At 42.8% G+C, this 11,291-nt stretch overlaps 1 protein-coding gene across 1 annotated transcript in view; it reads left to right on the plus strand.

The window, feature by feature from the left end:
* LOC136628705 (zinc finger protein 665-like) overlaps positions 1–3,241 on the plus strand; it is an 841,644-nt gene extending 838,403 nt beyond the window's left edge. Inside the window, exon 10 of the mRNA XM_066604808.1 lies at positions 1,231–3,241. Coding sequence (XP_066460905.1) covers positions 1,231–2,945 — 1,715 coding nt within the window. The 3' untranslated portion in view covers positions 2,946–3,241. The remainder of the gene's footprint in view (positions 1–1,230) is intronic.
* Positions 3,242–11,291: the final 8,050 nt, after the last annotated feature.

Consider the following 11,291-nt stretch of genomic DNA (forward strand, 5'->3'; position numbering starts at 1 on the left):
CATTGGAATAAAATTTCTAGGAAAAAAAAATTTAGTGACATCACTCCATAAACAGTCAGTCCATAAACATAAGGGTCAGTCCATAAACATGGCAGTATCAAGACTGCTCGTATATAATATAATAGTTTGGTAACTGAAGTAATCTATAGAGGATGTTAGCTAACGCCTTGTCTCCCTGATGCTGCTGTTTAGCTTTACTAGTCGGAGTTATACAGCTAGTTCTTTATATATCAGTCTCTGATAGTCAGAAAGTCTATCTCTACTAAGAATATAGGATTGGCCATCCTCTATAGATTACGTCAGTTACCAAACTATTATATTATATAGGAGCAGTCTTGATACTGACCTTTGCAGACTGGGTTATTAAATATAGGTGTAATAAATAAACGTTATACTAAAGGTTTAGATTTTGTTTAGAATTAATACCAATGGGTTATTTTTGCTTATGGCAATCCAAATTTAGTATCTTTAAACCCAGATTATTTCTAGACATTCAGTATTTTTAGGTGTCATCTTCTCTGATTGGTGCTGCCGATCTTCATCTGGGTGCAAACTGCCATGATGACTTCCTCCAGCCACCACTTGTCTCCTTCCACCCCCCCTTCCCCCCCCATCCTGCCAATAACCGCCCACTCTGTGGCCCTACAAAGTAATATTTCCTTGTGGCCTATAAAGCATACAGTGTTTACTCCAATCTCTGAAATTTATAGTGCCCGCTCTGTGTATGTCCCTCCTCCGAATGTCTATACAAGCAGAACAAGTCTCTCATAGTCTTCCTGGCCCAGATTATGCTTTCCTCAGTGCGGAAGCTGAGTCTTCCCGTCTATCCTACTCTCTATAAAGTACTACCAGTTATAGGTTAGAGTTAACCTTTGCACCGAGAAGAGCAGCATCCAGATGGGCTGGACTACTAGGGACAAAGAGACCAGTGTATCTTGTACAGACTTTTAAAGAGGGCCTGATGAGTTTGCCATGGAACAGGGCGCCTGCCCATTTTGCCTCGAGCCCCATAGCAGTCAAGTGGTCTGCCTACATTGGAGCCTTACCACTGCTGGTGGCCTAACATCAGCAGCTACTGATTGTGATCTGTTCTTGGTTACTAATTACATTTTGCTACATGACTTGTAATTTGTTTGGACATATGTATATTGTAATGTTCTAAAATACCAATATATATTTTTTAAGACTCATGTTATTGAAAAAATAGTAAAATGAGTTTTATCTTGGCAGATGACGGTACCGGGAGCTCAGAGAGACGTCTGACATCTGCAGATTGTAAAGCAGAAGATTGTGAAATCACACAAGACACATATGAAGAGCCGGCTGTTATCCCAGATATCCCCTCAGCCCTTCACAGCAAAGATCAGTCATCTGATTTTATCATACAGGTCCCATCTTCTGATTCATCACTGACTGATAAGCAGAAGAAAAGTCACAGAAGGAGAAAACGTCAAGTAGCTCACACAAGGAAGAAGCCGTATTTATGTTCAGAATGTGGGAAATGTTTTTCCCAGAAAGTTCACCTTGTTACACATCAGAGAAGTCACACAGGGGAGAAGCCACTTACTTGTTCAGAATTTGGGAAATGTTTTACGACGACGAAAACAACTCTTGTTAAACGTCAGAGAAGTCACACAGGGGAGAAGCCATTTTCTTGTTCTGAATGTGAGAAATCTTTTACCTTGAAAGCGACTCTTGTTGCACATCAGAGAATTCACACAGGAGAGAAGCCCTTTACTTGTTCTGAATGTGGGAAATGTTTTAGACTGAAATCGTCTCTTGTTAAACATGAGAGAATTCACACAGGGAAGAACGCATCTTCTTGTCCTGAATGTGGGAAATGGTTTACAATGAAAGCAACTCTTGTCGCACATCAGAGAATTCACACAGGAGAGAAGCCCTTTACTTGTTCTGAATGTGGGAAAAGTTTTACAGTAAAATCAACTCTTGTTAAACATCAGAGAACTCACACAGGGGAGAAGATATTTTCTTGTTCTGAATGTGGGAAATGTTTTACCCAGAGAGCACATCTTGTTATACATCAGAGAATTCACACAGGGGAGATTCCATATTCTTGTTTAGAATGTGGGAAATGTTTTACACAGAAATCACGTCTTGTTATACATCAGAGAATTCACACAGGGGAGATTCCATTTTCTTGTTCAGAATGTGGGAAATGTTTTACACAGAAATCCGCTCTTGTTAAACATCAGAGAGTTCACACGGGGGAGAAGGCATTTTCTTGTTCAGAATGTGGGAAATGGTTTGCAGTGAAATCATCTCTTGTTACTCATCAGAGAATTCACACAGGAGTGAAGCCCTTTACTTGTTCAGAATGCGGTAAAGGTTTTACATTGAAATCATATCTTTTTAAACATCAGAGAAGTCACACAGGGGAAAAGGCATTTTCTTGTGCAGAATGTGGAAAATGTTTTACATTAAAACGCTATCTTCTTAAACATCAGAGAAGTCACACAGGGGAGAAGCCATATGCTTGTTCGGAATGTGGAAAATGTTTTACAGAGAAAGCAATTCTTGTTAAACATCAGAGAAGTCACACCGGAGAGAAGCCCTTTACTTGTTCAGAATGTGGGAAATCTTTTGCCCAGAAAACACATCTTACTACGCATCAGAGAATTCACACAGGGGAGAAGCCATTTTTCTGTTCTGAATGTGGGAAATGTTTTACATTGAAATCAAATCTTGTTAAACATCAGAGAATTCACACAGGAGTGAAGCCATATCCTTGCTCTGTATGTGGGAAATGTTTTAGAGAGAAAAAAATTCTTGTTAAACATCAGAGAATTCACACAGAAGAGGAACCTTTAACTAGTCAGAATGTGGGAAATGTTTTACCCATGCAACACATCTTGCTACACGTCAGAGAAGTCACACAGGGGAGAAGCGGGTTCCTTATTCTAAATGTGGGAAATGTTTTACAATGAAATCAAATCGCATCAGAGAATTGGTATGGAAAGTGATTTATCCATAAGTCAGCTCTAATTCCACATCAAGGATCTCACAGAGGAAAGCATTTTCATGATCAAAAACTCACAACTTTTTAACCCCTTAATGACGCAGTCATTTTTCTTTTTCCATTTTTGTTTTTTCCTCCCCCCTTTAAAAAAATCATAACTCCTTTATTTATCCATCCACGTCGCTGTATGAGGGCTTGTTTTTTGCGGGACGAGTTGTATTTTTCAATGGTGCTATTTAAAGTACCATATAATGTACTGAAAAACTTTTAAAAAATTCTAAGTGGAGTAAAATGAAAAAAAAACGACATTTTGCCATCTTTTAATGCGTCTTGCTTCTACGGCGCACAAATGGCAACAAAAACGACATGATAACTTTATTCTATGGGTCGGTACGATTACTACGATGCCAAACTTGTTTAGGTTTTTTTTACTATACTCCTCTTTTTTTTAAAAAAAGACATAAAATTTTTTTCAATTATTTTCTGTCGTCATTTTGTGCGCGCAATAACTTTTTTACTTTTCCGTCGACGTAGTTGAGCAAGGGCTCATTTTTTGCGGGATGTCCTGTAGTTTCGGATAGTACCATTTTGGAATACATATGACTTTTTGATCGCTTTTTATTGCGTTTTTTCTGGGAGACAGGGTAACTAAAAAAGTGCATTTCTGGCGTTCTTCATTTTTTTTTTCGGACGACGTTCACCGTGCGGCAAAAATTCTGTGCTACTTTGATAGATCGGACTTTTATGGACGCGGCAATATCAAAGACATATTTTTAATTTATTATTTAGATTTTTTAATAATAGATATGGCAAAAGGGGGGTGATTTAAAGTTTTACAACTTTTTTTTTTTTTCAATAAAAAAAAAACTTTATTGATCCTTTTTTTAACTTTACTTTGAAGTCCCCCTGGGGGACTTTAAGATGCGATGCTTTGATCGCTCCTGCAGTATGACGTAATGCTATAGCATTACATCATACTGGTTTTTGACAGGCAGCCTATGAAGCCACCCCACGGGGACGGCTTGATAGGCAGTCTGCTAAGGCAGCCCTGGGGCCTTTCATTAGGCCCCCGGCTGCCATGACACATGCACGGCTCTCCCGATCTCACCGCGGGGGGGCCGTGCGGGACCCCCGAACGATGTTCGGGGGATTTAAATGCCGCTGTCAGAATTGACAGCGGCATTTAAATGGTTAATAGCCGCGATCGGCCGCGCGGCCGCTCGCGGCTATTGCCCGCGGGTGTCAGCTGTTATAAACAGCTGATGCCCGCACTGTATGAAGAGAGGTTGCCACGCAACCTCTCTTCATACATACCCCGACGCTCCATGACGTACCGGTACGTCATTTGTCGTTAAGGGGTTAAACATCAAATAACTTCTACAGGGAGATAGTCAGTTTTTTAATAAATAAACGGTCATACAGCATTCTCCTGCAACATAAATGAGCTCTCTTATCGACTGAGATACGAGGGGTTAATGTAGCATCAGACTGTGCAGTTATCCAACTACATTACAGGTGTCTTCATAAGCGGTGGATTTGTTGTGGATTTTCTGCACTAAAATTGGCCCCATGTTGCCCCGGTCTACAGCAGACATCACCCTTTCTGTTCCATTGGGCACATTTGCTATCCATTTTTTAATTCTCTGTAGAGAATCCCCAATAAATCTGCCACCTGTGAACGTTCCTTAGTTCTGTATTTCAGTCTGAGAGTGGGCACATAAAGATCGATCCCAATCACAGTTTTTCTCCCCTCGTTACAAGTCATGGGTGGAGATTGCATGGCTCGGGCCTCTTTCTTCATTTAGAAGAGTCTTTTCTGTACTTGTAGAGCACAAACTGTGCCACCAGCACTGCAGAACTCCTAAAGCTCCATTTACCTAAAATGTAATGTTTATGATACATTTAAATGTCGTTGTTTTTTACCAACCAGTTGTGATAAAAACACATGATGGCAGCAAGGAAAAAAAAATATATCATGGGTAGGATTAATGGGAATAATTATGTACAGTAGGTAGCAATACAGTTAAATAACTAGAACGTGGGCCTCTCAATGGAAGATCTAGAGATGGTGCTGCACTGCCTATCAGGAAACACAAATAAAAAAGATTTACCCAATAAAATAATTCACCGGTAATTCAGCTTCATCAGGGGGGGGGGGGGGGGGCAGGTGAGATCAGGGACACCTGAAAAGTTCTTTAATAATGCATAAACAAGTGGTATGCAATGTACCTACAAAATTATTCCCTAGTTCACCCCCCTTCAATTGTTTTTTCTTTTTTTTCGTTACCCAATTAATTAAAGTGGGTCCTCAAATTCAGCCAATGCAATAAGGTCCTCTTAGGGGCAATATTGAGAGAAATCTCCTGCCGGGTGGTTTCATTTGTCAGGGAGCCACAGTGGATCTACTAAATCCATAACAGTCCCTCCTGTGCCTGCTTGGTTTATCCAGGTGATTTCACTGGGCAGTTTCTAAATCTTGTTGAGTTGCTTTGTGCACAAGGTCCCGGGGACTGAGCACATCACTCAGTTTGTTATGGCACACTAAGTCCCAGAGCATTCTCAGTGTAGGCAGTTCAGTGTTAATGTGCACTCAGTTTTTGAGCATGCGCAGTTGATTCATTTTTGGTACTAATTCCCTGGGCACACTCAGCTTATCTTGTTGACTTCTCAACCCTCTCGTTTGAAGCATTTATTGCCCATGGCTCTCCATAGGAGCCTTATTCTGTCAGTCTGTTTTAGACATGTCACATTGACTCATTTGAATATATGTTCACACCCCCTTGTCTAAGAATTTTCTTGCTTAGAGCTCTGCATTGCAGCCTTAATCTGTTAGATATAGAAACATTTTCTTATTTTTGTAGTTATGTGCTCATGCCACTTGTCTTACAGCCCTTTTAGACACAACGAGAATCGCTCAAAGCCGTTTTTTTAGCGATTCTCGTTCTGTCTAAATGCAGGGACATCGTGCAGTTTTCGTGCACGAGTCACTGATCGCTGAATTCTAGCGTGCTAGAACTGAGCGATCAGCTGTTATCAGCCGGCTGCACTGATAACATTCTCTCTGCCTATATCCTTCTGTAAATTCACAGAGGTGATGCTGGCAGTCAGAGCGGAGAACACTACAGCTGTTTGCATATGCAAAGCAGCTGTATTGTTCTATTAGAGGCCACGGCTGTGTCCCGCTCCACTTACATATTCTATAGTAGCTGATTAGCTACTATAAAGTATGCAAAGATGATCGCTCAAAACTGTCACTCAAACCAAATAAACTCATTAACTAAATAGTCTCATTATCTCAGATGTTCCCTAGTGAAGATAATGAGGTTTCTCCCTGCTGACCTCTATCCATAAACCCTTGTCTTTGAGAAAACTCCCTTTATTTTTAGAAATTAGTGATTTATTGATGTTTTACTAAATAACTATATATTAGATGAGCTGCATTTCTGCACAAATTGCCACTTAATAGCAATGTGTCTAAGTGAACCAGTGATCATTGGTATTCAGTAAACTGTAACCATCAACAAGCAATCAGTTTGTTGTCTGTTATTCAAGGAACAACTTCTCATTTGGTGACCTCTGAAGGACTTCCTCATCCTACTTCTGCATTCTGCACTACCGAGGAGGGATCAGCTAAAGTGAGAAAAAGCTTATTCTCTCCTTTTCTCATTGCTGCTGCCTTGTGGGTAGTACATAATGGGTTACAGCATTCAGGAGACAGAGGGTAGCAGTTCTTCCTTATGATTGCCTGCTCAGTTGTGTACGGGTTACTGATGATCATTAGTGGTTTTTATATCATGTGTTATAGTTTCTGGAAGCTTCTTACATTTGTTTTTCTGTGTGGCTACTGTGATTTGAGTTATTTTGCCTAAATCTTTCTTTTTCTGGTTGATTAATTGTGGGAAGATCATGCATGTTTTAGTGTAAATAAACTAAGATAAAAGGATAGAATTTACTAAAGTAAAATCACTAATGTGGGGAAAAGATTTAGTAGATAGAAACGATTTACTGAAGTACGCCAAAGGGCAAAAAAAAATCAGTAAGTCATAGAATCACTGGATGTGGTGAACTGTTTGGTAACAGGCACTTGTGACTGGTGGTTCTAATATCTCCACAAAGGTGTGAGAGAAGCCATAATGTCTCCTATACTCCAACTTGTCCTTTGTGATATTTTGTGTTTCTTGTGTATATTGCTTAACACGTATTCAGGACAGTCAGATAACCGCAAGGTCATTTTAGAAGGCCCCAAAGAAAGCCCATTTACCTCTCTCCTTCACAAGAGTAAACTGCAGCTGACCCCTCCACCCCAGGGAAGGGCAGGTGGAGGACGAGCGAGCAGAACCTGGACTTTCCCTAGGGATAGATCTGTGAGAGCAGTAAATATGTGGGCATTTTGTCTTTTGTATCCATATTGTATGCTTCTGTCTGTTATATCATAAACCTTGTGTTTTTCCATTAACTAAGAGTATTCCAGGCACAATATCTCAGCCTTGCCGAAGTGCTACAAAAAATCCAGAAAGACGACCTTGACGTTATCAGCACTGTTTCCCCAAAATATGTTCTGTTTCACTTTAGCCTACATATTGAGATGCAGCGCTAATAACAATCAGATGACTTTCTGTCACATTCAAACTGTGTGTGATTTGTAAGCTTCTTTGAGCTCGTGCATTAACAGTTAATTTGGCCACCTGAAAACATACCAAGTAGTGAACATTTTTGCTAACATATGCATAATTATTCTGTTTAGTAAAATAGATAGTTCCTCTCTCTCTCTCTCTCTTTCTTTCTCTCTCTCTTTCTTTCTTTCTCCAAATGTACTTTTATATATAAAACACAAATACATTTCTAACCATTATGTAAGCCTTAACTGACTCATGATTGCCAAACACTGCCAATTACAATCTCAGAAATGTGTACTATATATATGAACCAACTAATAACCCTAGACATAGCTACTGTGATGAGAGAGAAGTTAACTCAAGATTAACCAGCTAACAGTATGCAGGCAGGGAGTGACCTGGAGAATGGCATAGCTTCACATGCTAAGGTTTAATGACCAATACTAATAATAGGATTACAACAAACTACGTATATGTATTAATAAGGTGTCTTCTAGCCCTGTTTTCAATGTCTTTATTTAAAATCTTCAAATATTGCTGTCTGTTAACAAATAAAGGGGGGATTAGATGGTTACACAAAATGCTGTGTGATCAGTTAATGGGTCATACTTAACCCTTGAATTTAAAGCACCAGAATATACCTGTAGTGCTCCAGTGCGCTATCAAGGGAAAGCAGAATATATGCTACCATTTCAAAAGTTTTAGAATACCTCAATTTTTCAAGTTTTTGTTAATATTTAGTCTGTTTTAATGTTTTGAATGTACTTTGAAATAAAAACTGAGAATAAACAAGTTATGATGAATAAAAATAATGAATTAACTGTTTCTAACAAAATCAAATCTAATTTTTGACTGTTCAAAGTCGCCCCCTCTAGGTGATATAACAGCGTTACACAATGGAGGCATTCCTTCTACAATTGCATGCAGAAATTGTTCAGAAATTTCTTCCTAACATTGTTGCAGAAGTTCCCACAAATGTGCTGCACTTGTAGATTGTTTTTGTTTCACCTTCTGTCCAGTTCATCGCAAACAAGCCTCATGGAGGTTTAAGGCCTCATGTCCACTAGCAAAATTGAATTGCGGATTCCGTGCATTCAATTTTGCCCTTAGGGAATCATTGGCCCATCCGCAGTCAATTAAATTGAATTTTGCACCCGCGGATGGCATTTTAATTGATTTGCGTTTTTCACGTGCGGAAAAAAAAAATGCTGCATGCTCCATTTTAGTGCGGATTCCACGCGGATCGGCCACATTGCTATCAATAGGTGCGGATATCCGCATGAAAAAAAGTACAATTTAAAGCAAATCCACACGGAATCTGCTGCAGAAATCTGCGCAGATTGTATTTTTCTAGTGAACATGAGGCCTAGAGACTGTGCAGACCCTTCCATTCTTTGAAACCTACCGATTTCTTGTCCTAAGTTGTTGGGGGATAAGCTTAATGTGAACCACTGACCAACTAGGCAAACACCAGTGGATATCTTTTTACAGTGCTCCCTCCGACTCAGCCTTGACTGGGGAGTGGTGACACAGTCTTGCTGGGGAGCCATAAGGACATGCGGCCTGATCCCTGCACCTCCCCTGCTACTTGGCCCTCGGAACTGCGTCTTCTGCCACTAGCGTCAGATGGGAAGTTTAGCATCACTTTTTCCACCAGGGCCCTGTGGTATTGCATCGCTCTCGTACCCCTTTCCTCTTTGGGTATGAGAGTGGAAAGGCTCTCCTTATACCGTGGGTCGAGAAGGGTGTACACCCAGTAATCCGTGTTGGCCAGAATGCGTCTAAGGCGAAGGTCACGAGAAAGGCAGCCTAACATGAAGTCAGCCATGTGTGCCAGGGTACAAGTACGCAACACGTCGCTGTCCTCACCAGGAAGATGACTTTCAGGATCCTCCTCCTCCTCTACAGCCCATACACGCTAAACAGATGAGAGGCAAGCAGTATGGGTACCCTCTGCAGTGTTCCCAGCTGTCTCCCCCCCCCCCCCCTCCTGCTCCTCCTCCAAAACGTGCTGAGATATAGACATGAGGTTGGTCTGGCTATCAAGCAACATACTGTCATCCCCCGTCTCCTGTTCCAACCGCAAAGCGTCGGCCTTTATGCTTTGCAGAGAACTTCTCAGCAGGCAAAGCAGCGGGATGGTAACGCTAATGATTGCCGCATGGCTGCTCACTATCTGGGTAGACTCCTCAAAGTTTCCGAGGACCTGGCAGATATCTGCCATCCAGGCCAACTCCTCAGTAAAGAATTGGGGAGGCTGACTACCACTATTGCGCCCATGTTGCAGTTGGTATTCCACTATTGCTCTACGCTGCACATACAGCCTGGCCAACATGTGCAGCATAGAATTCCACCGTGTGGGCACATCGCACAGCAGTTGGTGCTCTGCCAGCTGAAACCGATGTTGCAGGGTCCTCAGGGTGGCAGCGTCCGTGGTGGACTTGCGGAAATGTGCGCAGACACGGTACACCTTGCCAAGCAGGTCAGACAAGTGGGGGTAGTTTTTCAGAAACCGCTGAACCACCAGATTGAAGATGTGGGCCAGGCATGGCAGATGTGTGAGGCTGCAGAGCCACCACCAGGTTACGGCCATTGTCACACACGACCATGCTCAGTTGGAGGCTCAGCGGCGAAAGCCAGAGGTCCGTTTGCTCTGTCAGACCTTGCAACAGTTCAGGGGCCGTGTGCCTCTTGTCACCTAAGCTGATTAGTTTCAGCACGGCCTGCTGACGCTTGCCCCCCGCTGTTCTGTCGCGTGATACCGACTGCTGGGGATGTGCTCACACTTCTTAATTGAGAGGTAGAGGTGGCGGAGGGGTAGGGTTTGGAGGAGACCCGTTATTCTGGGTGTGGGTCCCAAGCTTTGACTCAGTCCCAGCCTTCACCAAATTCGCCCAATGCGCCGTCAGGGAGATATAGTGACCCTGCCCCCCAGTATTTGTCCACATGTCCGTGGTTAAGTCGACCTTCCCAGTAACCGCGTTGGTGAGGGCACGATTAATGTTGCGGGAGACGTGCTGGTGTAGGGCTGGAACAGCACACCAGGAAAAATAGTGGCGACTGGGGACCGAGTAGCACGGGACCGCCGCAGCCACCATGTTTTTGAAAGCGTCCGTTTCCACAAGCCTATATGGCAGCATCTCCAGGCTGATTAATTTGGCAATGTGCACGTTTAAAGCTTGTGCATGCTGGTGCATAGCGGCGTATTTGTGCTTTCGCTCCAGCACTTGTGTTAACTACAGCTGAGAGACATTGCTGGATGTGGTGGAGGACAGTGGAGGTGAGGGTGTGGGTGCGGGCCGGGAGGCGTTCGTGCCTGTGTCCTGAGAGGGGGATTGGATCTGTGTGGCAGGTTGGGGCACAGGGGAAGAGGCAGTGGTGTGACCCGGAAGCGGTGAATGGCCTTCGCCTCACCTTGTGGGGTGCTTGGCCATCATATGTCTGCGCATACTGGTGAGGCTGGTAGTGGTAGCTCCCCAGCTGATCTAAGTGCGACACAGGTTGCATACCATTGTTCGGTCGACTGCGCTCTCATTGAAAAACATCCACACCTTTGAACACCTAGCCCTCTGCACAGAGGCTTGCCACGAGGGAAACAGTTTGGGAAACAGCTGGGGGACTCTTCGCTCTACCCCTGGCCACTCCACTGCCTCTTCCAACCTGTCCTGCTGCTGCACTTGCCTCCCCCTCTAAAGCCC

This window comes from Eleutherodactylus coqui, chromosome 5, assembly GCF_035609145.1.
Source record: "Eleutherodactylus coqui strain aEleCoq1 chromosome 5, aEleCoq1.hap1, whole genome shotgun sequence".
In the NCBI taxonomy this organism is placed as follows: domain Eukaryota; kingdom Metazoa; phylum Chordata; class Amphibia; order Anura; family Eleutherodactylidae; genus Eleutherodactylus; species Eleutherodactylus coqui.